We start from the raw sequence: 25,183 nt of genomic DNA, 5'->3' as shown, positions 1-25,183 counted from the left end.
TGAGCGGGGCGTGACGACACTGCATGAGCGAGTTGGCTCACGCGGCAAGATCTCTGGAACATGCTGACAGAGTCGGGACCTCAAACGGGCTCCTGCAGATGACACAGGGCAGGAAAAGGATAGGAGTGGGGATTTGTGGTGTATTTAATGAAGCATTAATGATCCCAAATCGCAGACAGCTAAAAATAAATCCCCCTGTAATTTGTTCCGCATAATGTCATTTGACAAATGATGGGAGACCGGTCATTAGGAGCAGTATTAGCCGTGTTGAGATAACCACCGTGTGGAGTGCTGAGGTTTCGTGGAACCAAACATGGTTCATTTCCAGATGAGAACACCCCACCACCCCCTGTGTCAGAGGAAACCTGGAAAGTTAGAACACTGGATTGTGGGATGATACAATTATAGGCTATGCCAGTTTGTGCAGTCTTGGGTTACAAGTGTAATGGTGCTGTGGCCGGCTCGGGTGCTGGGTGCCAGGCAGATTGGTAGGGAAACACTATCCCCTGGTTTTACATTGGAGGCTTAAGTCTAGTCCCAGACTAAAATGCATGTTTAAGATGTCTTAATTGTTTTGTCTCAAGATGCACACCAATAATGTTTTTTTTTCTTCTAAAGCACGTTTATATTAGCTACTTAAATGTCCTAATTAAACTAAGGCCTAATCCTGTCTTAATCTAAACCCTGCCTGTGAAACCGGGCCTGTGTGTCTTTCTGTACATGCTACTTTTAGTGTTATTAGTTTGTTGTGTCCATATTACCATTGCTCTGATCCACTGTAAACTCAATAAAGCAGAGAAATGGGTCAGAGCTGTGCATATATGAACTAAAGAAGCTATAAAGTGTCGCTTGAAAAGATTTGTTGCAGGTAATTTGCAGCTTTAAAATAATGCATTACTATGGACACCTTCATATAAAGTCCAAAATATTATACTGCATTTATTTGCTGTTTTTTATTATGAAAATAATGAAAATTCGGCCTTATTTTGGTGGGAACACTGTAAAAAACAAAAAAACAATTTACATTTAAAAGCATTTTTCTGTTGTATAGTCACATTGTACTTGTGTGAACGGGCCTTAAAGCTTATTTTTCCCAATTGCATTTTAAAAGTGCAGTCACATTTACCTTTATACCAACAAAAATTCTACGGGTGAAATGCAGTCTGCTCAATAGGAATCCTCACAATCTGGAATTTTGCATGAGGGGGTAATGATATGATTTGCATTAGGCGGAAAATTTCCCCTGTTGTTCCCAAGTTGTAAACTCAAATTTGCTGTTTACAGATATAAAGTTGCTTGGTTTGAAAGTGAGCTTTGAGTAAGCGATGCTTCATATATAGCTATAACACTATGGACCACACAATGGACCAACTTTCCAAAAACGTCCTAATTTCTACTTTGCAAAAGTTTCACTAATGTGACCGTAACCTAAAGTGTAAACATTATACGTAAGCCATATGCAACCCACCATACCAATGGCAAATAGTAGGAGTTCTCGGGGAAACCTTTTTGAAAACAATCATTGTTTTTGCAATTCCATTTCACAAAGAACCAGCACATTTTCTACTATTATTCGAAAAGAACTCTAGTATCAGTATAGTTAGTAAACAAACTAATACACACACGTTGTACAATGTACATGCATTGAACCTGGCCTTTTTCAAGTCTTTCTGATCCTAATTTTTCTCTTTCCAGCCCACGTTAGAGGTTAACCATCATGCAGGGAAGTCTTTAGACAGTTTCTGCAAGTGGCAAAAGTCCATCCTGCACCGGAACGGTCATGGGAATGCTATCCCTGACAATGGAATCGCACACCATGATACAGCAGTCCTCATCACCAGGTTAGCATGCGGATGTTTCTAGCTCTGTTTGTGGTGTTGTGTTAGTCAAACTTTAGGTCTCTGTCGCTGTCAAAAGAGTGAAATAGGCCTATGTCAGTATTATGCTTTTGTTTAAATATATACTTTTTTTAAACGCATGCACACTATAACACCTGTCTAACGTTTTGTAGCACTCCGTTGGTTCTAAAGGCAACAGGTCATAATTTTAAAATGCCTTTAAAGTACTTGAAATGTGTGTTTGGAAGAACTAGCGATTTATGGTAAATCATGCTATAGCTTTAATCCACACAATGAGGAGTTGGGTTGAATTCCTGCGCCTGAAAGCTGAGTGTGTGAGGTATGTGTGAAGTATGAGTATGAAATAGAGAGTGAGAGTGAAGGAGATAGACAGAGAGAAAGACAAGTGTTGAGTCTTTATATTGGAGGCTTGTATCAGAGGGTATGTCTGCTGGATGCATCAAACGTTTCCTTTCATTGTCTTCGCTCTCTTATCAGAAGAGTGTCCAGTCTGTGAACTGTCTCACAACTCTGTTATCTGAGTTTGTGTTTGTTCTGTGGAAACCAAAGAGGTTCATTCACCCCAACAAAATATCAGACATGTTTCTGTGGTATGTTTTCAGGTATGACATCTGCATCTACAAGAACAAACCCTGTGGAACACTTGGTAAGCCATCCGTCCATCCATCGCCTTATCTGTCACCATATATGAAATATTTGTTTATCACATTCTCACTTCTTCTCTGTTCATAACATAGCTAATCGAAGGTTTATTGGTACTATATAGTTTTTACTTTTGATTAGTTTGTAGACACTAATTAATTAACTAATGTGTAGTACTGTAGTGGGGCTTGTATAGTATTTGCATATATGTATTTGCATATCCATCTTATTTTTCAACTCAGAAGTAAGCTATTCCCTGTGAATGTGTGAGACTTCAGATTCATTAGCCGCTATAGGTAAACAACTTGAAGAATGACAAAGTGCAGTAAATTGTAAAACTATTGTGCAACAAACCAATGTGTTTATGATTGTGATGATAAATTAAAATCATATGATAACAAAAACAAGTTTACAATATCGATCAGCACAACAAACTGTTTTTGTGGAGCTAAAAGTAAAAAAAAATTATAATAATGGCCGCACCTGCTCTTACATTAAAAATAAGGTGGATAGTATTGTAGCATATATGTATGTGTGTGTGCGTATGTGTGTCCATGTCACTGTGCCCATGTGCACACACGTGTCTGTATCAGGTCTGGCACCTGTTGGCGGTATGTGTGAGCCAGAGAGAAGCTGCAGCATCAATGAAGACATTGGTCTGGCCACTGCTTTCACCATTGCGCACGAGATTGGACACACGTGAGTCTTTTCCTAAACCTCCAAATGCTCCTACAGTGTCTTGTGTTCCTCTGTTCTTCCATGTCTTTTGATGATGCTGTTTGGTTGATGCTGTTTGCTTTGAGTCAAGGTTCGATTTCAGTAAGGTGATATCAAGCAAATGTCTTTGTTTTTGTATCTTTATGCTGCTACATAAATTGCTACATTATTTTCTACATTGTCAAAATGGCTTTAAATTGTTCTTAATTTTTTTTATTTGTGTAGCTCAGGGTTTCCTAAACTGTAGGATCTTGAGGGAACGGCAAGGGGTTTGTGAGTTGATGAAAAGCTAATAATTAATTAAATAATAAAAATGTAAAATGAAAATAAACACGAAAATTTGTGACCATTAACCAATATCACAGAACTGTGAACCTGCAAATTTGTGAAATATTAACCTAAAATCTGGAGGCAAATGAGTATTTTAGCTCAAAAGAGTTTGGCTGACAAAAAAAGTTTGGGAATCCCTGATGTACCTGTTTTCAAAAACTGTGACTAAATGATGTCAGTACATATTCCAAAATCTTCATTGTTCCCTCAGCACCTATTGAAGCTCTACTATAGGTCAGCAATATATCAGCGCTCTGAAATTCCAGTTTTACCTACTTATGTCATCAAGGCACACCCTTTCAACTCTGACCCTTGACATTTGGCCTTCCAAAACAAACTTGGGTTAAATTCAAGGATATACTATAAAGCCACTTGAGGCGCTTAAATATGAATAATGCTCATTAACAACAACTTGTTATTTTGCAACTCATTGCACTAATATTTTCTCGCAGTCTTGCAATATTTATATCTTGTTAGTGGAGCAAGTGACGACAGACTCTGATGCTCCAGGCGGCTTACTTTGGGCTTTTCGTTTGTGGTTTCTTGCGCTCCAAGACGTTGAAGTATTGTTTTACTTGGTGGCCCAGCATTCCATTCACTTTCTGCAGCTTAATCATGCATATGGATTTATGGGCACGCCTGGCTGATATCGCGCCACTGCCTGCACATATCATTCCTCAAACCTTCAGAATACTTCCATGAAAGGAAATTTTGTTGTCATTTCTGCTGTTTTGGTAGTTGAAAAGTATTTTTTTTGCTATCATTGTTCGGATCTGAGCTGTTTGTGCTGGGTCACCCAGTACTCTGTTGCCTTGGCTACGATAACGGACCGCAGAGCTGTTTTCATAGGTGGTGAAGTCATTAGTGGTCTGGTCCTAATGGTTCGTCCAGGTACCTTTGAACTGACGGCCATATGACGCTGCGCACTGGGGCTGTCTAGACAAGGGGGCATATGTTTGACTGTGTGTAGGATTACATAAGTTGTGTGAGGTGCTGATGGGTTTGTGTGTGTGTTCACATTCTGTAACCTGGACCAATGGATTCTATATTTATGCTTCCATAAAATCATTCATCTCTCTCTTTCAGGTTTGGGATGAATCATGATGGTGTTGGCAATGCATGTGGGGTGCGCAGTCAGGAGACCGCTAAACTTATGGCTGCCCACATCACCATGAAGACTAACCCCTTCGTCTGGTCTGCCTGCAGCCGCGATTACATCACCAACTTCCTTGAGTGCGTCTGCTGCTTGAGTCTGATATCTGTGTTTACACTGAAGTGTACTGTATTTAGTGTGAAATATTGACTGTATCAACATTGGATTTCAGTATCATACATTTCCAAAGGATTTCATTATGAATATAAATTATGTGAATGTCTTTTTTAACTCAAATGCAAACTCAGCCTATAATGTTGTTTAAGAGCCATTTGTTATAATTTATGATAGACCAATATACAGGCTGATTAATATTTGTCGATTATAAAATTATTGGGATGTGTCTGAAATCTGCTGACAGCTAGTGCACATTTTTCAAAGATTTTAGTGAATCTTTATTACATTTAATCAAATTTTATTTTATTTTATTTTGAATAGTGTATTTATTTATATACATTACCGTTAAACCGTTCCCTTTCGAAGAAATTCAACGCTGCATCAGAATGTTGACGCTATGGGAATGGTTCTGCATGATTGCGTCTGAACCATGTGTAAAATCACTTCAATCTCATTCATCCCGTGAAGAAAGACGGCGTTCCACGGAAGCTATAAAGGATACCCGGACCAAACATCATAAGCTTCGGTGCTTTCAGAGCGCTGTGTGAATCTGTCTGTCTTTTTGGTGTTGTTTGTCCTGTAGGAAACTAGTATGGTGAATAAGCAGCAGTTAGACTGTGTGTGTCTCCCTGCATGTGTTATATTGTATGAGGGGACATGCACGATCTGTGTGGTCTGCTTGGGAGTGGAGCATCATAGTCCGCTCTAGAGGGACCTGACAGTGTTCACTGTGAACGTCTAACTTTAAAGGCATATGATGCCCAAACATTAAATTCTGTCATCATTTACTCACTCTCAAGTTGTTCCAAACCTTAACAACTTTCTTTCCTCTGCTGAATACAAAAGAAGATATTTTAAAGAATGTCAGAAACCATTGACTTCCATATTATTTTTTTCCATACTATGGAAGGCTGTTTGGTTAACCATATTCTTCAAAATATCTTCTTAAAATATACTGTGAAAGAGTTGCTCCAGGCCACAGATTTGTCTCTCCAGACCACCAAGGAAACCATGGCCCTTGTCATCAGGCGTTCCATGGCAGCTATGGTGGCTATGGAGAGACACCTATGGCTAAACTTGTTTGATTATAAGGGAAAAGGACAAGAATTTTCTGTTGGACGCCTGGTTGATTCTAGCTCAATCCTAGGAAATGGCAGTTCGGTATCGAGAGTGTGCTTTCTCCACTACAGAGAACTACACTTCTAGGGGTGGTATGGGACTCGACTACGATGCAGGCACGTCTGTCCCGTGCACGTATCGAGTCGATTCTCTCAGCTGTAGGCAAGATCAGGGTAGACCAAACCGTCACTGTAAAACAGCATAAAAGACTGTTTGGACTCATGGCAGCTGATTCCAATGTGATTCCTTTTGGCCTTCTGTGCATTGCAGTGGTGGCTCAAGACCAAGGGGTTCTCCCTGAGGGGCAACCCATTTCACATCATCAGGGTTACACACAGATGCCTTCGTACCCTAGTGATGTGGAAGAAGCCTTGGTTCTTGGCCCAGGGTCCCGTGCTGGGGGTGCCTTGTCGTTGAAAAATGTACAACAGACACTTCCCCCACGGGGCTGGGGTGGTCCTCCTTGATTTGGAGGAGGTTCGGCTAGGCGAATGTGGACTTTTTCGCATCAGAGGAGATGATGCACTGTCCACTCTGGTTCTCCCTCACGCATCCAGCTCTGTTGGGGTTGGATGCCATGGTTTGGACAGGGCTGAGGCTACATCTGTACGCGTTTCCCCCGATTGCTTTGCTCTTGGGAGTACTAGAGAGGGTTCACCAGGACTGGGTTTGTCTACTACTAGTAGCCAGTTTTGGCTGGCATGAGTATGGTTCTAGGACCTGATGTCTCCTGAACGGCTCTCCGTGGGAGATTCATTCATCCGAAGGGTTGTCTTTGGCACCCTTTGAGCCTGAGTCAATCTCCGAGAAATTCCTTACTCTCAAGACAGCTTTCTTACTAGCTATTACATCTCTGAAGAGGGTAGGAGATCTGCAGGCCCTGTCTGTCGCCTCCTGCCTAGAGTTTGCTCCCGGCATGGTAAAAGCTTTTCTTAAAAGCCTACCAATGTAGCACGCTCTATTGTTCTGCAGGTCTTTTGCCCTCCTCCTTTCCAGATGGCTGACCAAGAGAAGCTTAACTTGCTTTGCCCATTTAGGGCGTTTGATTGTTACATCCACTACTCTGCCTAGTGGCATAACACTGACCAATTGCTGACCAATCGAAAGGTAATGTCTCTGTCACGACTATAAGCCTGGTTCCCTGAGAAGGGGACGAAACGCTGCGTCACTTTGCCATAATTCCTGCATGCCTGAGAGTGAGTTACTTCAGCCAATCAGAAGCTGACAATGTTTGGTCCGTGTATCCTTTATTGCTTCCGTAGTATGCCGTCATGCGTCACGGGATGACATTTCACCAGCGAGATTGGAGTGATTTCACACATGCTTCAGACACAATCATGCATCTCACCCAGATGTTTTTTCTTTAATAAATTAATACTTTTATTCTACAAAGATGCATTAAATTGATTAGAAAAGTGACAGTAAAAACTTTTGATATGTTAAAAAAGATTTATTTTAAAATTTTTCTTTTGAGCTTTCTATTCATCAAAGAATCCTGAATACAAATATATTACAGTTTCCAAAGCAATATTAAGAAGCAACTGTTTTCAACATTGATAAGAAGAAATGTTACTTGAGCATCAAATCAGTATATTTGACAATTTGACACTAAAAAAGATGGAGAAATGGCTTTGCCATCACATGAATGAATAAATCTTTAAAATATATTAAAATGGAAAAGAATTAGTGTCACATTGGGTAAATGCCTTACAATAGTGATTAAAACAGGTTCCTTAACCATTAAAGCTGATTCACTCTGCCACAACAAATGTTAACAGTTGACACACTAAAGGCTAGATTGCGCCAGCGCAAACCCCCTTTTGGCGCAAAAAAAAACTACTGTCAGGATTTACTAAAGACACGCAGTGAAAAATTTGCGCTGAAAAAGCGTGGACACAATTACTTTTGCGGCTGATATTATTGCATAAGCATTTGTAGGATTTTCCCTTTTATCATGCAAGGTGATTTAATATAAGGTTTGCACTTGTCAATGTACTGGTATTTGCACCATTATTTAATGGCAAAAAAAGCATGTCTTAAACCAAACACTACTTTGCGCTGCTCTTGGTAGATTGCGTTGGTCATTATGGAAATGATCCGGCTACATCTGTATTCTTTCATTTGCGTGTTGTAAGGAGATCACATGCAGAACTTTCCAATCCCATCTGCGCTTTTTTGGAATTGCGCTCTCGTGCTAATTTGCCATTTAGTAGATCTGGCCCTGAATTCCAACAGTTTTGAGTTTTGTTGGATCAGTGTTTGTTGGCATCAGGGCAGTATGAACTAGCCTTTAGACTTCCATCACTTCTGACCCACCCGTTCTGTTTTCTTTCTGATTGTTTCTTAGCTCTGGCATGGGTTCCTGCCTGAACAATGTTCCCCCCAAACAGGAATTTGTTTACCCCACCACAGCCCCTGGCCAAGCATATGATGCAGACGAGCAGTGCCGCTTCCAGTACGGAGTGAAGTCTCGTCAGTGTAAATACGGGGTACTTGCATCACTCAGTGTAATTGACAACAGCTCTTCACCCAAGAAAGAAAATTCCATCATCATCATCAACATCATCATCATCATCTATTAAAAATGCAGATCAGCATGATTTTTGACTATGGGACCATGGTAATACCATGTTTTTTTCTGATCTACACTATCATTCAAAAGTTTGGGTTCAGTAAGATTGAACTTTCTATTGATCAAAACGATTTAAAACAATTTTTTTAATTGTTATAAATTTCACATTTACAGTTTGTAATGTATTTTTATCAAATAGATATAGCTTTGGTGAGCATAAGAGACTTATTTCAAAAACGTAAAAAAAAATCTAACTGCTTCTAAAACTATTGAACAATAGTGTATATCACCATACAAGAACAGCATTGTGCCATAGACATTAGAGACGTTTATTGTGTCAGTAACAAAAAATATCATGGTAGTGTTATGTTTTTTGGACATATACCATGAAAGCACCACCATGCTATTCTTTAGAGTACCTTGGAATGTCAGAGTAACCATTAAAATGTATATGGTTGATATGACCCATGTGCAATATTTAATGTATTCTAAAGGTATTTGATCGTTTTTTTTTGTTTTTTTTGAGGAACAGACAAAATTTAGGCAATTTTTCCCTAAAATATTTCTTTTCATTTTTGGGTGAACTTGTTCAGTAGTTGTTTACATTATATTATATTATATTATATATATATATATATATATATATATATATATATATATATATATATATATATATATATATTGCATATTGAAAAAGATCTAATTTAGAAGTATATAACTATCTTACAGTAAGACATCTATGCTGAAGTGTCGTCTTTGGACACATAAATTGTCTTGCCTTTACATCCCCACAGTAAATCATTTAGCACACTCTCTCCATCCCTCCCTCTTTCTCTCTTTCTCTCTGTAAATCTGCACCAGATGGCAGTTCTACCTTTCGCTGGCTGTAACATTCCATCTTTTTGCTCCCCCCAAGACTTCAGACCGCTGGCATTCTGCCACTTTTGTCCAAAACCACATGTTGGTCAAAAATTTGCTATTTTTTGGTTTGTGGCTCTATTCTCTGCCAGCCACGGTTGACCTTTACACCTCCACAGACACACAGTGGAGCTCAGTCTGTAAAGTGAGCTATAGCTGCTCATGTTGAGTCCAGCTTTAGGTATTGACTGCTTTATGGGATGCCAGTGCAGGAAACTGAACATCTGGAGGAGGAGTACACACACTAGTTAGCTCTCACTGTAACTATGTAAAGCAGGAAGTTATTGACTAGATCTAAAATGCAGTGTGCGGCTTACAACTGATCTACATTATGAGATTTAGCTGAAACAAAAAAAAAACTGTTTTATTGGACATATACCATGGCAGAACTGTAATATTATTTCAAGTATCATGTACAGTAATAAACATTCAGTACCATAGTATATAAGGGCAATTACCCTAGCAACACTCAGAGCACCTTAGCAACCAAATAGCCACGTTGTAGGACGTTGTTTGGTGCAGGAATGTCCTACTTCTACTCTTTCCACACAGTTCTTCAGCCTCTTGAGTCTTTCTTAATGTCTGTTTTTCCCACATTGTCTGAAATTTTGTTTAGTGGCTTGTGTGTGTGTTCAGGAAGTGTGCAGTGAGCTTTGGTGCATGAGTAAAGGGAATCGCTGCATCACCAGTAGTATCCCAGCAGCTGAGGGCACCATCTGCCAGACCAGCACCATCGAAAAAGGGGTAAGGACAGGGAATTCTGGGAGGAATATCAGAGCACAGATATATCAAGGCTCAGGAACCTTTTTTGGCTTGATGGATAGATCATGTTTGATAATGAAATGATTTTATATGATATTATATAATATAAATGTACACCATATATTGGCAATTGTTTTGGGTCGTCACATATTGCATATTTAATGTTGATTAATGATATTTTCTCATTAGTGGTGCTACAAAAGAGTGTGTGTGCCATATGGAACGCGTCCAGAGGGTGTCGATGGTGGGTGGGGCCACTGGTCGCCATGGGAGGAGTGTAGTCGCACCTGTGGGGGCGGAGTCTCTTCCTCTATTCGCCATTGTGACAGCCCAAGGTGAGTACTATAACTTTTATTCAGCAAGGATGCAATAAATTGATCTAAAGTGACAGTGAAAACATTTATAATGTTACAAAAGATTTCTATTCCAAATAAATGCTGTTTTTTTTTTACTTTGTTTATCAAAGAATCCTTAAAAAATGTAAGCAAGAAATGTTTCTTGAGCACCAAATCAGCATATTAGAATGATTTCTGAAGTAACATGTGAAACTGAAGACTGGAGTAATGGCTGCTGAAAATTCATATTAGCTATCACAAAAATAAATTACATTTTAAAACATACCAAAGCAGTTATTTTGAATTATAATAATATTTCAAACTGTTATTTTTTATTGTAATAATATTTCTTAATATTACTGTTTTAAAACTGTATATTTAATCAAATAAATGCAGCCTTGGTGGGCATAAGAGCTTCTTTCAGAAACATTAAGTAATCTTACCAACCTCAAACTTTGGAACGATAGTGTTTACGAGTGATTCGATGATTCATAATGTTCTTACTCTCAGCCCGTTGTACTCAATGAACCTAGTCTGACGACATGCCAGGAAAAATCGTAAAAACTAACAGATTGACAGAAAGACAGAAGATGTCTGGCTGAAATGAACTTGAGCAGAATATATTGTGTAATTGGGAGTTACATTGAAATTGTACTCAGATGTGTCTGATGCTTGTCCTTGTGTGGATGCAGGCCAACGGTTGGAGGGAAATATTGTCTGGGAGAGAGGAAGCGCTTCAGATCATGCAACATTGATGTGAGTTTGAAAGCCACATGTCACTGTGACTCCATTTTTGTGTGTCTGTTAGAAAGGAACATTTCTTACAAATTTACTCCTATCCCACTTGTAAAGATCTTTGGCTTGTTTGTGAATGGATTCTGTTCCTGTATCATCTAAATACGTTGGTAAGACTGAAGCTCTGACAAATTTTGGGGTGCATTGGACAACCGCTAAATCATGGGTGTCCAATCCTGCTCCTGGAGGGCCACTGTCCTTCAGAGTTTAGCTCCAACCCTTATGAAACACACCTGAAACCAGCTAATCAAGGTCTTGAGACTGACCAGAAACTTCTAGGCAAGTGTGTTGGAGCTAAAGTCTGCTGGACGTTGGACCTCCATGAACAGGATTGGACACCCCTGCTCTAAATGATGTAAACGTACGCAAATTGAAGAAAATGGTTCACTGTTGCCATGCTCCATAAGATCCTCAGACTGACTGATTTGTGTGTGGGTTAGGAATGCCCAGTCGGATCTCAGGATTTTCGGGAGATTCAGTGCTCGGACTTCGACAGCGTTCCTTTCCGGGGGAAATTCTACACCTGGAAGCCGTACAGGGGTGGTAAGTATAAAACCCTTAAAGCACCTGTTCTGAGACATTCTGGCCTTTTTCCTTTGATTTGTGTCACTTTGATTGGCCTGTTTTTACTCTGAACTGCTACGTTTCTGTCTTAAATGCACTTTAAGTTGCTTTGAATAATAGCGCCTGCCAATTGAACAAATTAAGGATGCCAAATATATCGACAGCCATATTGATATCAGCCGATAAATGTGACTTTTTAATGTTATTGCATCGGCCCGATAAGTTAAATAGGCAAAATTATAGTCAAATGACTATCATTTCTAGATGGCATACCTATTGTCAAACACAAAAAGTACATTTTTTCACAGAGCCTGTAAGATTTGAAATCTTTGAAAAGCATATGCACATTTACATTTTGCTTCTTTCATCCTTAAATAAAGAGAGTTGGCCATAGACATGCATATATTTTTTTTTTATTACAGTGGTTACTAATAGGGCCTAAATGTGTTTCTTAAATGATTGTAGGATAAGAAAGATTTCTACAGTTGTGCCTGTTTTAAAATTAAAAGCCTTTTTCTACTGTACATGATTTTTGGTGTTATTAAAAGCATGTAGCGGACTATTAAGGAGTGCTTTTTGTGATCAATCTCATATAATGTAGCTTGATATCTAATATTGGCTTCAAAATATAAATAGTAATTGTATCACATTGGTGCATCCCTTGAACTAATCCAAATGTTTGTGCTCAGAACTGAACAGAAACATGTGATATCTTAGTTCCCTACCTACATCTTTCATGATTATGAGAATGTTTAAGTGCTCGATTGTTGTTGTTTAAGACTGTTTAGGGCTTTTGAAGGTGGTTTCAATATTAGGACTGGACCACCATGCTCCAAAGAACCAATCTCTACACTGGCTCAGGTCCAGGACAGATGTGTGTGTGAGAGAGAGAGAGAGAGAGGGAGAGAGGGAGAGAGGGAGGGAGAGAGAGGGTGCAGATAACAGTCTGGCATCCATATGCCGGGCTACGGACTGCCAGCTCCCAGAATCTCCAGTTTAAGTTTCTGCTTTTGATGAATGTGAAGCTGGCTGTCAAGGACATAACTGCCTTTAATCTGCCCCTCCAATAACATAATGGCTTACAGAGAGAAGCCCACTGCAGGCTACAAGCGTTGCTTTCATCAAGTCAGCTGATTTTACAATGGAAATCCCTTGCAGCTGTTAAAATAAGTGCCAGACTGCTGTTTTACCCTGCTTTAGGGTCAGGTGGCATATAGACCTTAGGACTGCACTCTCTCTCTGTTTGAAACTTCTTTTTTTTTATGTTCTTTTGATGGAAATAAATGTTGTAATGATATTTCCATTAAGAGGTGCATACATTTTTGGTCAAGATCTTGTATTGAAAATGCAAGAGTCAAGCAATCCATAAAGTCTACTCCAGCACATTCCAAAGACTTTCAATGAATTAAAGTTCTAGACTCAGAGGTGCCAATTCACCATTCTTTCACAATTTGAGCCTGATGAATCTTGACATTGTCATCATGGAATATGGTCATGATGTGTCTTCCTACATGGTTGTTTAAGAAATGAAAAAACAATTTGGGTTAGGGTTCAATTAGGGTTAGAAGAACAGTTGCCAAACATATAGCATGCTTGAAACATAATAATCACTGCAATAATTATCCAGTCGTAGACTCTTAAGCATTTGCATATTTCCAAACAGTGACTTTTTGGGGGGGCCGGGCAGTGTATTTTACATTGTAATTTATTCCAGTGATAGTAAAGTTGAATTTTGAGCAGTCATTACTTTAGTTTTCAATGTCACATGATCCTTCAGAAATCATTCTAATATGCTTGTGAAAACAAAAAATTTGGACTGACCCTTACATTTTGGTAGTGTACACAGTAATAATGAGAGGAAGACATTTTACCGTGATTTTATAGTTACTCTAATTATAATTATAATCATAATCACATTTTCAAAATCGCAGCGTTCTGTTTGCATGAGCTCCAACTTCATTGCAGTACTGCCTTAATCACATTATAAGGGTGCTTGTAAATGTAGCCAGTGTCTTAACTTTTGGCAGTCTGTTGAAGTAATGAGTCTAGAAAAAGATTAAAATCACGCTTTATCACTTTTGCCGAAGTTCAGGTTGAGCACATTGCATTGTGAGATACACTGTTCAATGCATTGTGCTCCGGCTGTATGCACTCTCACCAGAACCTCCTGAAACCCATACACTCCAGTGAAGCCCTCTTCTAGCCACCTCAAAAATACACCTATGGCCTGCCAGAGCAAAGCCTCATGGGATGCGCAGTTTCCATCGTAAGCCTGCTTCAGTATATGTTTTCACAGGCACCCAGGACCTTATCAAATTAGTCCAACACTAACAGAAAATTGGCCAGCAGCTCAAAAACTGCCCTCTTTAGGTTTATAAAACAGAGGAAGAGTTATTATTTAACATAAAGACTGTGGTAGATGTGATTCAACTGATAAGGCAAGCGGGTCTTAGGCAGCCAAAGAAAGATTACACAGAGTTTTAGCACCACTGCTGCCAGGTACAGGCAAGGGGAATGAGTTCAGACCTTCCAGCCTTTCAAGAGTAATATAAAAGAGGCCCAGAGCAAGGACAAAACCACACACTGGTACCAGTATGAGTGAGATTATGAGTCAATTAACTCTTTGTTCTTTGTTACATAACCTATACAGCGAGTAGTGTGGGTAGTATGCTTTGCACTTTTAAACAATACATCAATGTACAGTATGTTTCCTCTCTCTCTTAACCACCTTCCATATTTTTTTACCCGTTAAGAGTTGTACAAAACTACATACAGATTTTTTTCAAATCAACTAGTCCCTGTGTTGCTAGTCAACTAATCGAATAATAGAATGACTGGATAGTTAGGCTGATTCAGGTTCACCTCACCCCATTTCTTAGGGACCGTTCGGTATTTATGGAAGGGGCCACCGGAGGAAAATAGGGGAGGGTCATGTCTTTTTATTCTTTGTTGAGGGGAGGGTCATCCAATTTTTTTTAGTCTAGGGGGAGGGTCACCCAACTTTTATATTCATGAAAACAGCAACATTTCAAAGTGGCTTGTTTGGTGCTATTTTTTTCCATTTAGATCGATGTTGATCTCGCGTTATCAGCCCTCCTTCGATATCAGATGGGTCTGACCCAACAAAAATCCAGTTTGGCGCTGTTTGACAGTGCGCGCGCACTTCAGTTCGCGCTTAGAAAAAGTGCATCATGTCAGAACAGAATGCCTATGAAATGTTTACCCGGCAAAGCTTTAAAGCACGAGCAAATAATGAACTTTTGTGATTGCGAATAAGTGCACAGTGTCCTGTGAGTGTAACTCTACCGCTGCATTAACATGTTGTGAACGTAGGCCTACGTCGAGTTTTACAGTATTGGGACTGAGGCGCATACTACCATATTTTAGTTTCCATTCTTATTTTGTTTCCACGATGTGTAAGATGTAGGGCTACCACATCTTTAAATTACTATTAGATTTATTTAAGTTAACATAAATACGTAGACCTACACCACAAAAACTAGTTGAGGATAAATTCGTTAAACTTGGGCGATTCCAGTGTTATGGACGTGACATTTGCAGTCAATACGTGAAATATAAATTCTCAGAAAATGCATTTAATACCAATATTTTGAAACGTCTGAAAGGAGTCAAGACATTAGAAAAATATCAGTCTACACAATGCGTTTTATATTTAATATGAGGGAAATACACATGTGACGTGACACAAAAAATCTTTAACTTTTAGGTGGCAAAATATTTTTTAGAAATTCTATAAATTACACTGTGCAAACCAAAAGATATATACCCACCGGATGAATAAAGATCGGCCTCCACAGAACATAACATATTATTTTTATTTTATTTTTCGTGGTCGCATTTATGTGAAAAAAACAAAACAATGTTACGGGCGTGACAGTTCTCCATTACGGACATGACTGCTCTGAAAGCGACTTTAAAAATTTCACAGAGACCGCAAACAGAAAGCACAAAGCCTTTCTTTAAAGTGAATTTCGTTTTTTTATTAATTGTATCTTAATTTTAATCAATGTTTTATCTGGATTTAAATAGCCTAAGAAGTAAATATAGTAGAAAATAGATAATCATGACACGGAGGCGCGGGCGAGTGAACTGGACTCTTGTCTCATAAATGAACCGAAACTCAGCGTAAGGTATGCTACTTGCCTCACAGACCTGAGAAATATATAGAAAGCTTGAAATGTCTACTTTTAAACAGAACAATTCAAAATGAAGGAAAACAGACTGCTTTCTGCTTATGAAATATGCATTTCTCTCTGGCGCGTTCTGAGAAGATCGCGACGCATCGTCAACTTCATCTTTGCAGTCGACACAGAAAACACGTGTTTATTAATAAACAATTAAAATGTCTCCTTGCTATATTTGACATATTCATAATAATTACTTTAGCCGGTTCTTTGTGACAGCTTTTAGATGCTTTGTTGGCAGCGCCACCCACATGTTGAACGAGTCACACCGCATCAGCACCAAAAACATGATTTTTTTCAAATCTAAAATCAAAAATCGTGATACGAACCGAATCATAGGTTTGGTCTATCGTTACAGCCCTAGTAAGATGAGAAAGCAAGAGTTTATGGTTTTAAAAAACAAACAAACAATGGCTATCTGAACATCTTTGCCAAGCGCAGTACAGAAGTAGGCTAATCAATAAATTATCGGGGAGGGTCATGCCTTTTTTCACAATCATTTTGGAGGGTCATAGAAAAATGTATTGCTGGCGAAGGGAGGGTCATGTCTTTTTTGACAACAGATCTCAAAACTCCTCCGGTGGCCCCTTAAATAAAAAACGAACAGTCCCTTAGGGGGCGTTTATATAAGATGCGTCCTTGCTTCCAAAAACAGCTGGATAGAGTTATGGAAGAGAATGCAGCGTACATATAATTAACATAATTATTGTTGACTGGAAGTAGCGTCCTAAAAATGCAGCTTTTTAGAAAGTTTTTTTTTACTGTGAAAATGATTAGCTATTAGCATGCTCAAAATATCAAGATTAAAAAAATATATGTCTGGAAGAAAAATCTAATAGATAAACAAAATAAATACAATCTACATATACCAGCTGACCTAAGAAATTGACTAGTGAACTAGTGAGGGTACACATCTGTTAAAAAGTTTGAGGTCAGTATGTTTTTTTAATTGATTAAAAGTTATAGTAAAGACATATATAATGTGACAAATGATTTCTGTTTCAAATAAATGTTATTTTGAACTTTCTATTCAATAATTGGTTTCCACAAAAATATTAAGCAGCATAACTATTTTAAACATTAATGATAAGAAATGTTTCTTGAGCAGCGAATCAGCATATTAGAATGATTTCTGAAGGATCACGTGACACTGAAGATGAAAGTAATGGCTGCTGAAAATTCAGCTTTACCATCACAGAAATAAATAACATTTTAAATTGTTAAAGTGGAGAACAGTTATTTTAAATTGTAATAATATTTCACAATATAACTGTTTTTACTGTATTTTTAATCAAATAAATGCAGCCTTGGGGAGCCTAAAAGACTTCCCAAACTTTTGAATGATCATGTACCTCCCAAGGAAACAGGCTTCCATGGAACTATAACATCAGCTTTGAGACACAGCCTGTGTCTCCTCTCTCTTTCTTCCTTGTCCGTCAGATGAGTTGTGTGATTTCTTCTTTGTCTCTCAGGGAATGTGCTGAGAGAGGTTGTTTTCCCCTCCAAAATGCTTTATTTACTGTTTCTCAAATTTGTAGGGCCATTACAGAGGAGACTGGGGAATAAAGCCAGTGTGTTGTATGTGCGTTTCAGCTGCTTTATCTTAAGCAAATCATCTAAAATGTGCCCCGGACCCCCTTTCTGCTACTCAAGGATGTGACAGCAGTGGAAGAATAAACTAACTTACATAAACCCCACAAGCTCATTAAAATACCACATGCAGCCATGGAACTCTACAGAGTTCTGGCGGCCGTCCCGCAGAGTTAGTATAGTTATAAATCTCCGTTTGGCTTCATGAAATACGCCGTTCATGTGTCCCCATTGTTAGAAGCACATTAAACCGAGGAGCGAATTTGCCAGCAGTTTGTTTTTAGGTTTGTTTTGCCGTTGTGTAAAGTTAACAATGCATAACACATGAGGAGTCAGTTCTATACAAGCAACAAGAGCGTAATGGCGTTAGCATTAGTTTGTCTCACATTGTGTACCGCATGTAACAATGTTTTCTTACATAAGAGCTTTGTAGAATTTATGACGTCCTGTGATGCTCATGAGGAAGGATACATCGGTCAGTTTAAGCTGAGGTTTCTGCATCATTAGCATAGCTAGTCTTTGGGATGTAGTCTAGTGTATAAGTATGTAACATGTTAAATGGCTCATGATCATTGAGGTGTGATGTTTTGCACGTTTTGGCTGCAGGTGGGGTGAAGTCATGCTCGCTGAACTGCCTGGCAGAGGGCTATAACTTCTACACTGAGCGCGCTCCAGCTGTGGTGGACGGCACACCCTGCAGGGACGACTCTCTGGACGTTTGTGTTAATGGCGAGTGTAAGGTGAGACAGTAACACACACTCTTCTTCAAGCATACATATCAGAGTTTTCAGATGGCAGGGTTCGTATGATATGCTTTTACAATTGTCGTTTTTGGATGGCTTTGAATTTCTGCCAAAGCGAGAGACAACAGAAGAGAAAAACTCCCTCTTTTAGTGATTGACACATAAATCCACCAATCTATCAGCACATTATTGTAGTGATATGGAGAATCCATAGAGCTCTAAGACTCCATTGATGCCACGTCACATTTTGTTCTATCTATTAAGGATGCTTTAACGCTACAGCTTATTAGACAGCAGAGTTCAGTATCGTTTGGTAGGAGGGAAAGTGATTTTACAGAATATAACTCCAGGCTCAACAACAAGCACAGTCTGCTGTCCTAAGGCTGATGTGAGAGAATTTTAGCCAGTTAGCTGACTAACATAGATATGATTTAGTCAAATTTGCAAAAGTGACTTAAAAGTAGTCTTAAACAGTCTTAAAAGTATCAGTAAGAATGTGTTGAAAACTACAAACCAATCAGTAATTTTTTGCCTCATGCCATTGTTTCCCAGTCACATTATAGCTGTATAATTTCCTGTAAATTATAAAGGAAAAATATTTTATAAAATAATTATTAACAATAATAATAATTTTGACAGATAACCAAAAGAATGATCAATTTATTTATATTTTCATTGTTCTTTACTACTACTACTATTACTACTACTACTACTACTATAATAATCTCCAACGCGCATTCACACAACAATGAACGCACTTTGGAGGTTAATATTTTTTAATAAAGTGGTAAATGTTTGTTTTTTTTGCGCAAACAAAGCACTCGCATCACTTCATAAAACTGAGGACAAATCACTGGAGTCACATGCAGGGCCGTTTCTAGGTTTTAAAAACATCAGGGGCTGAGCCCGAAACGTCAGGGGCTAGGGTGGGTAACAAGATAACATGATTCGATACAGAGAATAATGTATATTTTAGGCCTATATGCAGGGGGGCAGACTGGTTAAAAAATTCAGTCCTGGCACTGTAGCCACACCAGGCCATACTACCACACAGACACACATTTAAATGTGAGGTAGTTAGGGGGGTTCGGGGGCATGCTCCCCCGAGAACATTTTGATTTCTCAGACCTACATATGTGCATTTTAAGGTGTTTGAAGGCCAACATTTTTTGATAACAATAGCTTTAAAAGCATGTCAGTCGGCAGTAGCTTAAATTATTTGTCAAGCAGATAACAGATTCTTAAACATGAGAATGAGGATAAATGTTGAAATGAATGATCCACACTATAAAATGGAAATGCAGAATGTTTCTGCTTATTGTTGACAATACACAACCACATATTCCAAACAGGAATGGCCTTAAATGAGAAATCTTTCAAGGATTATTTTGCATAGATGTAAACTTTTTAGCATTAAAGATTGGTTTCAGCAACTTGTTTCTTTCTTGAGTTAATCAATGTTTTTGGCACTATTAAATCAGTTCAATTAAATTTCAATTGTTCACTCATAAAGACAGTCACTTGTCACCATTACTGGCCTAATGATGCAAGTTGTGCAAACACAGACAAGCGGAGTGATAGAAACTGAAAAGGCTGATGCTGGTGAAATATTCGAACACATTCGAGGACCTTATATATAGGCTACATATCAGAGTTAAATAGGAATACATTGTAATAATGTTAATCAAGCAGACTAAATCACACAACTGCGCAGCAATATTTAAGCACATTATACAAAGGAAATAATACAGATCTAGACAAATTGGGTTGCTTATAGTTAAAAGAATGTCACGAACGATCATTTAGGCTAGATGTAGGCCTATTTTTCAAATTTTTGGTCACAAAATATTTAGTCAGTTTTGATGACTTTGCAATATTGATAAAATGTTAGAATATTAATAATGAAAATTGAGTAGGGCTACGCCAAAATGTGTAACATTTATGTAGCCTACAAAGGAATACAAAAGCCCCGACATAGAGTTTTGACGCAGCTTTAATCTCCCCTTTGGTTATTTCAATACTTAATTGACGACAGAACACGACGTTACAAGCTAGTTTATTTTGCGTGATACAGGGCGCCGCATTTGCGCGTGATTGAGCTGCGAGCAAACGGCTGGCACGACGTAAGTAAGTTCGTTTTTCTGAGTTTTACTGACATATAGCCTGACAACATCTGGTGTGACTGAAGACTGTGCGGCGGTGCTGACTGCGTTATTTTTTTTAAACCGGTGCGGCGCGCGCGCCCCCGAAGTTCATCCGTGAGAAACTTGAAACCGGTGCTTGAACTTGAATTCAGGTGACTCATTAACACTCGCGCTACTGTCCACGCCCTGCTCTCACGGCTCGTGGACTCGTGCTGCTTGCCACTTTGCCTAATAATAATTATCAATAAATTAAATTTTTTGAGATCCGGGGCTATAAAAAAAACATCCGGGGCTTCTAACGACGCGCCTGGTCACATGGATTACTTTAATGATGTCTTTACTACCTTTCTGGGGCTTGAAAGTAATAGTTGCGTAGGCTGTCAATGGAGGGACAGAAATCTCTCCGATTTTATTAAAAAGATCTTCATTTGTGTTCTGAAGATGAACAAAAGCCTTATGGGTTTGGAACGACATGAGGGTAATAGAGTAATTAATGGTATAATTTTAATTGGGGGGACTAATCCTTTAAGTTTTCATAAATAAATAAATCATTATTTTTGTGGCAGCACCTGCCAAAATGACTGGCCCAACTGCCCAGCAGGAAAGAAAAATGCTTCTTTTTGTGCCCTGAATTTGCATCTATTGCCTCATTTATGCTCTTAGTATAGTACTCACATTGTAGTGTAATGCATTTATCATAGCTTGTCTCAGATTTCATGACCTTTGGTAATACGTCTGTGACAGCTAAACGCTAGTGTCATTCCTTATAATGTTTTGGTAGAAAATTTAAAGCATCAAAAACATGAATATAACAATTAATGTTGGCATATTCTCTTCGGAGTTGTTAGCTAGTTACTGTGGTAAACAAAAAAATGCCGCTAGTACTCATGGTGGTACTCACTTTGATGATTACCCTTCTTATTCAAAAGTAGAATGTGAAAATAGCCCAGCGGGATGAGAGAGGTGAAATTGAATTCCGGTTTGGATCAAACAAAGTGTGAAAACAGCCTTAAAATGCTGTTTATTAGCATGTTTCGTAAATCCAACTGTAGTGTATTTTATTTAGTGTTTCATTTTGTTGTACTGCACAGGACAGGCTGAATGCGCTACTTTGGATTGAGTTTGGCTGGTTTATCTTTGCGCTGTTGTCCAGACCTGTGGTTGTTTTTATCAACAGTTCAGTTCAGTCCAGCCCTGTTCTGCTCTGCCCTAAATGCTGCAAGAACTCAGTGACCCCCCCCCCCCCCCCCCCCCCAGATCCATCTGTCCTCAGCGCACGCAGCTGAACATGATCACAGCGACTTCTCCCACCCTCCCCTTCATCAACTCTCACCATTTCTCCATTTCTTTCCTTTCCTCCTCTCTTTCCTCTCTTCCTCCATCTCCTTTCCTCACTCATTCTCTCGGCTTTCTTATTTATGGTGCATATAAAAACCGGAGAACGGCAGGGGGAGAAATCAAAGTAGTGTTTGCAACCTCATGGTGGCTTAGCTTCCAAACAATAAGGGTTTGATTATGAAAGCAAGAGCTTTGAAGCACAAGGCATTAAAAGAGCCCGTGGAACCACGTGTCTCGAAGCTCGGCTCTGTTGGGTCCAGCACAGGACATGCCCTGCCTTCTCTGAGCGGCCACTGACTTACCATTGTTGGTTTGAGAAAATAGGTCACACATTTGCAGGTTATGGAATCTAGGCCAGGTCAACAAAAGTCTTTGGAGCTTTAGTGGGATTTTTGTGAAGTTGCACAGGCCTGGATTTGGAAAGTATCAAGCAGTTTCTGGTCTGCTGGTTACTGAGTTCATTTTGTGTTACCTTTTAGATCCTGACAGCAGAGACTCTTCGGTTTCTTCATCAATGGCCTGTTTTTGTGCAGATTTGGCCCCTCTGGAGAAACTTGCTTGGCTTTGCACAATGTCAATTTAAATGGATTGTGATCTCTCAAGTTCTGGGAATGCTCTCAAGATTATACATCAATGTATTATGGTTGTCAAAAGTAACGTGTTAACACGTGCGATTAGTTAAATTTGTTACAATCATCCGAGCCTATGACTTAATTTCTTCTGTGTTATAGAAAAGAAGAAATATTAAAGGTCTTTTTACTGGTCTTTTTCTATGCAATTACAGTGAATGGAAACTCAAGCTTTCAAATTTCAAAAAGAATACAAAAGCACAATAAAATCATAAAAGTAGGAAAAGACTAAAATTGGTTCTCGGTGAAAAGCTGAATTTCTGCCCCTTGTCATTGGCGATTTCATGGGGTCTGGAGTAGGGATGTCAATTTTAACAATTTCCCATGATCGATCGTCGTTTAAATTAACGATCAATTAATCGATTAATCGTTAGCCGTAACACTGCATTATGAGTCTGCTGCTTATGGCCAACAGCATGACAGGGTGTGCAAATACTGCACAAAACGCTATGTTCCTCACCAAATGAATGAGAATGGTTTTTAATCTAAATAAAGGGCTAGTAGGATTGTAAAATGTTTCAATGTGGTTGATTATTTAATTAAATTAATTATTTAATAATCAAATATAACGACTAATGAAAAGTGTCACCAACGCCTCAGATGCGTGCTTGGAATATGTGACTGTTGTGGACGTGCTCTTCCTGGAAAAACGTGCTGAAAATGGCAACTAAACCCAATGAATTCGCAACGATTTAATAAAACAGTGTTCTCATGTTATGTAGCCTAATATGACAGTCCTAATCATAGTTATTATTAACCGTGCATTAACAAAATAAACAATATTACAAATGATATCTGCACAAAATGAAGCGAATGCACAAGTGAACTTGAACTAAGTTACGTGCCATTCAAAATGACTCATGTTGTGGACGCGCTATTTCTGGAGCAACGTGACTATGGCAACTAAACCCAAATAATTCACAATATTTTATTACAATATTGTTCTCTTTATAATGTTATGTAATATGACAGTCCAATAGTCATTATTAGTCGGGCATTGCCGTTTGAGCTGCGTGCGCTGAAACTGAAGAGGATCACCGTAAGCTTTAATACATTAATTCTTAACCAAATGCATCCTATACGAGATAAATCAGATATAGATAGGCCTACACAAAATAAACACAACATTACAACTTACATTTGCACAAAACAAAAGGCTGCGAATGCACACGCAAACTTATAGTCATGATGAAGGTGTAAAATGGTCCCAAACATAACTCCGGCTTGCTCGCTATTCAATACATGTTTTGCGGTTGAACAGCACGCACGTGCATGAACCTGCTTAATCGATGATCGATAAGTTTTATCGATTAAATGTATTATCGACAATTAATCGATCGTCGATTAATCGTTAACATCCCTAGTCTGGAGTCATAGTGCTAATTACTGTTTACTAAAATATGAGGGAAAACTTTGGGGGAAAAAAATACTTTTATTTTGAAATTTTAACTCTTTATCAGTTATATCACAGCTTCTGGTTGTTCTGCCATTTTCAGTTCGAGCAAGAAATATTTTTGCAGAGCACATGACTTCGTCAATGCTATCCCTAATGTTTTATTTGACCCTTTTCCTGATACACTGTTTGTCTGTAAGTAATGTAAAGTTGATCATTTTTATACCAAGCATCATTTATTAAATAGAGCATGGAAAATAGTTTTACAAATGTGTTAATTTGTATAGAGATATGCCTCATTACTCTGATAACAAAGAATGTTTTATACTTATTTGAATGTTTTGTTCTGCATTTGCAGTTTTGCAAATAAGATATGACTAATAACTTACAGTAAATTGAAGCTGAGACAGGTAACTTGCTATCAATGCAAAGCAATGCATTGTGGGGATGGTAAAACTGAAAATATTAATGCACTAACAGTATTTTTAGAAGACTTTGAATGGAAAGATTCAATTTAGATACTGCAATCACAGTATATCGGGGTTGAAAATCAGCAAACTGAACTACTTTACATGGGATCAGCTTAATACACAGCATGCATTTTAATATTGCTTCATTTAAATTTGCACAGACAATGACACAAATGCACAGTACATTATATAGTATAATATCTTCAAATTTTACATTCTTTTTCTTCATTGTGACTTTTGCCTTAATCTGTAAATATGTGTATGTTTCTGTATGCAGCATGTGGGCTGTGACCGGATTCTTGGCTCGGATGTTCGGGAAGATCGCTGCCGTACTTGTGGAGGAGATGGGAGCAGCTGCCAGGTCATCGAGGGGGTCTTCAATGACTCCTTGTCTGAAGGAGGTACAGAGTGTGTGCACTTCAGTTTGAACTGGAACGATATGTAACAATATGTGCAAAAGAAGCATTGCTGAAATACCATTTCTCTCACTGAGGACCTGGTTGTTGAAAAGTTTCCACAGACAATTTCGTTTCAGACAAACAGTCTTGTGAAATAATGTTTTAGGTGTTAAAATATAAGCCCTCGATGGGATAGATTCAGTAAAAACAGCTTTTCTATTGACAGAGGTAGAGTATCTATTGCTGTGGATTTACAGCTGGTGTTAAAATATGATCACCTTATGTTAAACTAAAGCTCAATTCAGCACAGAGTTGGGTGCTAAAATATTGTTCCTCAGCCTTGAATAGAGCTAAAATCATTTATTTCTGGGCTCAATTCCATCATTGATG

At 38.6% G+C, this 25,183-nt stretch overlaps 1 protein-coding gene across 2 annotated transcripts in view; it reads left to right on the top strand.

Annotated features, from left to right (window-relative positions):
* The window catches only part of adamts10 (ADAM metallopeptidase with thrombospondin type 1 motif, 10), a 64,068-nt gene that overhangs the window by 21,768 nt on the left and 17,117 nt on the right, over nucleotides 1-25,183 (top strand). For both annotated transcript variants that reach the window (XM_082187576.1, XM_082187577.1), the window contains 11 exons: nucleotides 1,696-1,841; nucleotides 2,462-2,505; nucleotides 3,095-3,200; nucleotides 4,635-4,781; nucleotides 8,285-8,426; nucleotides 10,064-10,171; nucleotides 10,379-10,524; nucleotides 11,217-11,280; nucleotides 11,760-11,862; nucleotides 18,285-18,418; nucleotides 24,673-24,796. In XM_082187576.1, the coding sequence (XP_082043702.1) occupies nucleotides 1,696-1,841; nucleotides 2,462-2,505; nucleotides 3,095-3,200; nucleotides 4,635-4,781; nucleotides 8,285-8,426; nucleotides 10,064-10,171; nucleotides 10,379-10,524; nucleotides 11,217-11,280; nucleotides 11,760-11,862; nucleotides 18,285-18,418; nucleotides 24,673-24,796 (1,264 nt within the window). The remainder of the gene's footprint in view (nucleotides 1-1,695; nucleotides 1,842-2,461; nucleotides 2,506-3,094; nucleotides 3,201-4,634; nucleotides 4,782-8,284; nucleotides 8,427-10,063; nucleotides 10,172-10,378; nucleotides 10,525-11,216; nucleotides 11,281-11,759; nucleotides 11,863-18,284; nucleotides 18,419-24,672; nucleotides 24,797-25,183) is intronic.

This window comes from Leuciscus leuciscus (assembly GCF_965113295.1).
Source record: "Leuciscus leuciscus genome assembly, chromosome: 13".
NCBI classification, from domain to species: domain Eukaryota; kingdom Metazoa; phylum Chordata; class Actinopteri; order Cypriniformes; family Leuciscidae; genus Leuciscus; species Leuciscus leuciscus.
This window is presented reverse-complemented; position numbering and strand designations above follow the sequence as displayed.